The sequence below is a fragment of the Dermacentor andersoni genome, chromosome 7, assembly GCF_023375885.2.
Source record: "Dermacentor andersoni chromosome 7, qqDerAnde1_hic_scaffold, whole genome shotgun sequence".
Classification (NCBI taxonomy): Eukaryota; Metazoa; Arthropoda; class Arachnida; order Ixodida; family Ixodidae; genus Dermacentor; species Dermacentor andersoni.
Window position 1 is genome coordinate 71,815,182 of NC_092820.1, and position 6,000 is coordinate 71,821,181.

At 41.9% G+C, this 6,000-nt stretch overlaps 1 protein-coding gene across 1 annotated transcript in view; it reads right to left on the reverse strand.

Moving 5' to 3' along the window:
* The window catches only part of LOC126534821 (probable 4-coumarate--CoA ligase 2), a 37,728-nt gene extending 35,566 nt beyond the window's left edge, over positions 1–2,162 (reverse strand). Inside the window, exons 1-2 of the mRNA XM_072289476.1 lie at positions 2,040–2,162; positions 589–790 (exon numbers count right to left, since the gene is read on the reverse strand). Of these exons, the coding sequence (XP_072145577.1) occupies positions 589–790; positions 2,040–2,162 (325 nt within the window). The remainder of the gene's footprint in view (positions 1–588; positions 791–2,039) is intronic.
* Between the last annotated feature and the right edge of the window lie 3,838 nt (positions 2,163–6,000).

Sequence of the window (6,000 nt, forward strand, 5' to 3'; positions counted from 1 at the left end):
TGCTTAAATTTTCGGTTACGGACAATTCTAGCACACTTAGTTTTTCTTCATATAGACCCAGGTGGCTTACTGATGTGAAGCAATCAGCAAAGTTCCCAATATTCATCGAACGCAAAAAACACCCTATTACCTCACGCGTTATTTCATTTCTTGATGAATATGAATGCGTGTACACGTCATGCATAATATTTGAAGATATCGAAAGCTGCTAGTAGAATCCTCAAAGAGATGCGATGAGTGGAACAATTTCAAGCAGCAGTGCAGCCCCATAATGGAGACCATCATAGGCTCCCTGTAAGTCATGGTGGGTACTCAGTAACACCTAGGAAACGATAAGAACTAAAGTACAAACTTTAAGGGCAATGCCATAACCATAGCTGAAATAGGGCGATACGGCAGGCATTCTAAGTTCCTGCGTTCAATGTCTTCCCTTCTTTTAATTTCGTTACTTCCGTTTTCAGGTTTACCAGAAAACATTCAATACTTCAGCTGACCAAAGACCAAGAAAACACTGGTACTGTCAGCTTTTTCTCGTGGCGGCGAAATGGGTAGAAAAGCAATGCAAAACAGCGATTGCTATCCACTCACTTTCGTTGAGCACAGGATTTGATAGCAGCACCGACGCCCCCGTGAAAGGGATGCTGAAAAGAACAACCACATTCTCGACGCTGTTTTCCAGATGTACACAGACGCGATCACCCAACCCGACGCCTTGAGTCTGGAAGCCGGCTGCGAATCTCCGCAAGCGAGAAAAAAACTCGCCACACGTGAGGCGCATTTGCTCGTCCACCTGCGAAGGAAGCGGTGACTCTTATTTTACAACAAAGCATAAGGTATTTCTTGCTCCTTATAGTTGGTTTCATCCAATAACGCCTGTGAATGTGGGTAAGATTCATATCCCAAAGCAGGCCAAGGAAAGAGGAGTTCTTGATTGGTAGTGAGCCTTTAGATCTTATCTGACATTACATCTATGTCGTTCAATTAGCTATAAGGGATCCTATTTAAGCTAAAATACCTTGCAGTAAAAAGAGTGGCGTTAAACCACGACTATGAATTCCCTAGTCGTAACCGGCAGCTTAAGATATTACCTAAATGGAACAAAACAAAATCACTGCGTTCTGCCTGTACTAAGCAATGGCGTATAAGCTAAAGCTATGTAGTCAATTAAATGAGCAGAGTCCTAAACTCCAAGCATGTGAAAACAACTAAGAACCATGTGAAGAGCGACGGCAATGATAGGCTTAACTTTTGGTTTGAGGATACCGGTTATGTGGGCTATGGGGCGAAACGGTGTATCATAAATGTAGTAAATCTTACGGGGGCAAACTGCAGTTGAGCAGTCTATAAAAGCCTAGAACAGATAACCAATCGTCTGAGAATGGGTAATAGGTGAATGGAAACGCAACTGAGAACGGTAGAAAATTAAGATATAAGGCCTGAAAAAGAACCCTGCAGGCATAGCATCCAGTCAGCCGACGCAGGAGATGCGCTCATAGGGCCCTTCTGGACTATGTTTTGATTTCTTGCTGTGTATGCGATAGAGGTTGATAATTATTATATCATCCTCCCTGCTCGAAGCAGCGAGAATCATGCAAGATGTCTTGGTGGGGAGTAGCTGAGCTTTTGAAAACAGCATTTGTGGTTTTTAAATGAGTTGCTCTAGCAAATGACTTACTGCGGCGGCCTATCCACGCTTCACCCCTCCATTTCTTTCGAATTAACCCAGAAATATACCTAACCTAGCATTGGTATGGCTAGTCGGCAGTTCACAATGGATGTGCAGCCATGCAAAGTATTGGAGAAAATTTGGCCCCATGCTTTCACAGTGAGGAAATTTCAACTTCTAACGTATGCACATTCGAATAGGTAGGAGGAGTTGTGCTTTTTGACCAGTTGCCCTGTTGCCATAAGCAAGCTCGTGTTAAGGTAAAACTTGGGCAATATAAAGGAAACTAATAACGTGCATTCCTATGTCTAGGTCCAAAGCGGATAATATATATTTTTAATGTAAGGAACACGAGGTGAATTCGGTGTCTCACCAATGCAAGTCGTTCAGGTGACGCTGTTAGGAATTCTTTCATAGCTGTGTAGACGGAGCACAACGGTATGTCAACCTTAGGGTACGGAGAGTACACAATGCCATCCTTGATTGTTGCCTTCATGATGGTCCACAATTTTTTCTACGCCCACAACTTTAGACAAGTGCTGTAATAAGAATCACATAATTGAAGAGCAAGTGACAAAAGAAAATCATGAATGCGCACAAGCAGCTACTTCGAAACTGTCCATTGTAATAGCGACGCGAAAGTAAGAAGTAATGGGCATGATGAAAACATTTGCCGTGACATTACGTTATTATTTGTGGATCCGTACTTATCTGAAGCCAGTCAGTGCTTTCGCACAGCTCGAGGACAGTGAAGAATATTTAACCTAATATGAAAGCAATACCTTTCATATAATCTAATTAAAGACCTATTATGCGACTTTGCCAACCGCGAACCACAATTTGGCGTGCCTTGGAGAGAGTCGGTATCAATTAGCGCACATGCGCGTTCCCTCTATTTCCTCCGGTATAGGGAACATTCAGTTGATGCCAGGTGCGCTTTATTGTCGTTATATTAGCAACTTCCCTAGCCCTGTTACAGCTAAGAATGTCAGTAAAACGGGCAGGGTTTCTGTGTGCTGACTATACAGCAATATGTTGGGCTGGGTAATGCTAGTGCACATCCCTTCTGCATGTTGTAAGCGCATAAGCGATGTCTATATATTCAGTGGATGGCATGGGAACAAGAGGAACAAGCTAAATTTTTAGGAGTGACACTTTGCACAAATCTGCGCACAAAGTTCTCGACACGTGATGGGTGGAATATGCAATGACACTTTATTATCCGCACATACTGAATGCACGTATTGCATAATGCCTAAAAGTGACTATTCGCAGCACGTACACTTTTGATTATATTTATTTTGTGCTATTCCTTGAAGTGACTGTGATATTAAGTTTTAACTTTCGAACTGCAACAGTCCCAGCAAACAAACACGTGTGAGTACTGCGTGTGTTGATTGCCGGATAAACGAGATGTTTGCCTTCGTATATAGAAAATAATTATATATTCGTATAGCAGCGCAAGGTAGCTTTGAAAAAATACATGTGAGGCATAAACTTGGAAGATAACAACGAAGCTCGCGAACAAGTTAGGCACTGCGCAATTAGGGATGGAATGACAAATGTTTGAAGTAACGTTAAGAGACCGGAAGAGAGCGGTGTAGATCAGACAGCAAACGGGGATGCCTGAGATTGTTCGCATTAAGAGCAAGCTTTAGCTCGGCCCAACTCTGATGCCGCCCATTGGAATACATGTAAGACGAAGAAATGCTTTTCTGAGATAGCCCATGACAGACTTCTTTGAAATTTGTTGCGCTTGAGAAGGTAAATTCTAGCGACTGCTGGAAACGAAACACTCATTTGAAACCTAATGTTTCTTAAAAGAAATTTTCGAAAATTGATAAGCTCGAAAAAAAATATAGAAGCACGACGTTTACAATTTCGTCGTTCTACTTCTAGAACAGATATCACAGTTCTGTAGCTCGATCTGTTAGAGCATCCCTAGTGGACAAAATTAATATGTCAAATAACACCTGACGCAAATTTCTTACATAGTTACAAGCATTTTCCAAAAGGTATACTCACATTATGGAGGTTTATTTCAGATCTATGCATAACATATTTCTGTCCACGTTGGATGTACCATAACGTGCAGCTGACATACTAATGATATAATTTTTTATTCATGAGTTACGCAGTGGTAAGCCTGGAAGTTACGCTTTCTAGAAATTTGCAATTCTTGGCAAGATTTATTAAAAATTATGGTTGATCTCTCTTTCATAGGAATAGTAGAACGTGAAAATGAAACGTTTCTTCACAGAATCTGTTCATTTCACGTGCCGTAGCACTGGGCAAATCCTCCATAAACCACAGGCATCCGCAAGTCGCACAAGCGAAGCTGAACGGGTTTTTACTTATTCGCTTCGTGAACTCACGGGCCGCTAGAGGGAAAGGTGCACTATTTGCCGGTCGGTAACCGTATTGCAATTTTGCTTGGCGTGCGGCGTCCTGGTAGGGAGCGGCGTCCTGCTCAGGAAAATACTTTACGCGTTTGCGCCCGCGTCACATCCGTTACAGGAAGTTCATGGTAGAATCCGTCATAAAATACTTTCGTGTCAAGAATTGGAGACCTCAATCGAACATTCACAACGAACAGACAGTACATTTTAATTTTATTTTCCTTAAATCCAACAAACCTTCTCAAACTTGATGCACTGGTTGGCGAGGAAAACGACTTCTCTTTTCCCACGAATTTAGAGTCAAAGATTCAAAGAGTTTATTCAGACAACATATGGTACAGTTGCCTAGGGCGCAGACCAAAAGGCAAGTGGATGCCTGACAAGGAGTCTGCACCCCTCTTGCTCCGACTCGAGAGCACAAGACATTCAGCGCCGAAAATAAACACTAAACGAGATGGAAATACAGGGTGGTTGGTAACAATGAAACGGGAGTTATTTCATATTGAACATTGATGTACAATTGGGAAAATGCTGTAAGAAACAACAAAAAAAAAGGAGTGGTCATGCCTGCAGTGACAATAGATACATAGTGATGTTATTTTCGAAAGCTTTGAGTGATTTACTTTCCTGGATAATGTTTACAGCAGGATGATGATCGTTTAAAAAACTGGAAATTCTGTAGCTAAGTCTCTGGGTGCCGTAGTTCATACGTATTTTTTCCCTATTGAAACATATGTGCCGGGTGCTGCAGGTTTGTGTTTTCGTTAGATACTGATGAAAAAAAGCCGTAGGATCGGAATGTATTTGTAGGTAACTTGTTTGTTTATAACATTCCACAGTGTAAGCAGCTGATGTTTTCTAAACAATGGGGCAGTGTGGCTAAGGTGCGGTGCATTATCTATTAGGCGCAAAAATTTCTTTTGTAATAAATATATGTTTTCAATGCTTGTTTTACATACTGTGCCCCAGGCAAGAAAATAGTGGAAACGCGAATGTACCAGTGTGTAGTATAGTTGTTTCTTTAGCCAGATAGGCAAAAGCTTCTTCATTTTATACATTATACCAATGGACCTAGATATACCAGTGCGAACTTTTTAAATTTGAGGTGACCAATCAAGGTGCTCGTGAAATATGATACCAAGAAATTTATGTGTTGCTACACGTTCGATGGATTCATCGCGAAATTGGATAAGTATTTCTTATTTTATACACTTGTTACGAGCGCGGAATATAATGTACTTAGTTTTTTTGGTGTTTAACTCTAGTTCATTACCGTGGAGCCACGTGGACAAATTTTCCAGCCATGCATTGGTTTCTACTTGGAAGACTTCTAGGTCGTGTCCGCAGAAGAATACATTGGTATCATCAGCGTACATTATTATTTCTGGTGTAGACGGCACGTTAATTATATCATTTATATAAAGCAGTAATAACAGCGGCCCAAGGATTGATCCTTGTGGAACTCCATAATGTATCTGACCTAAGCTGGATTTTGGATTCGTAATATTCGTGTACTGGTGACGATTTAAGAGGTAATTCTTTATTACACCACGACCGAGACAGCACTTAAGCCCTTTGCTAAAATGCTCACGGAGGCTCCTGGAAGCGTTCATGTGCTGACACATAGGATCGACACCGGATGCGCCCGCCCAATTCGTTTCAACCTGCAGCCCCTAAACATCCACAAGCGAGCAGTTCTTGACAGCCCACTAGGCGAAATTATCACCACCGATGCAGTAAGGCCGTCCAAAAGCGCCTAGCCGTTTCCTATTGTTCTAGAACTTAAGAAGGATGACGCAGTGCCGTTGAGTATCGACTACCGTCGGTTGAACGCTGTCACAGTTCGAGACTAATACCCGTTCCCTTCAGTCGATTCGGTAATGTACTCATTTGAGTCCGTAAAGTTCTTTACTACTCTGGATTGTCGCAGGAGCT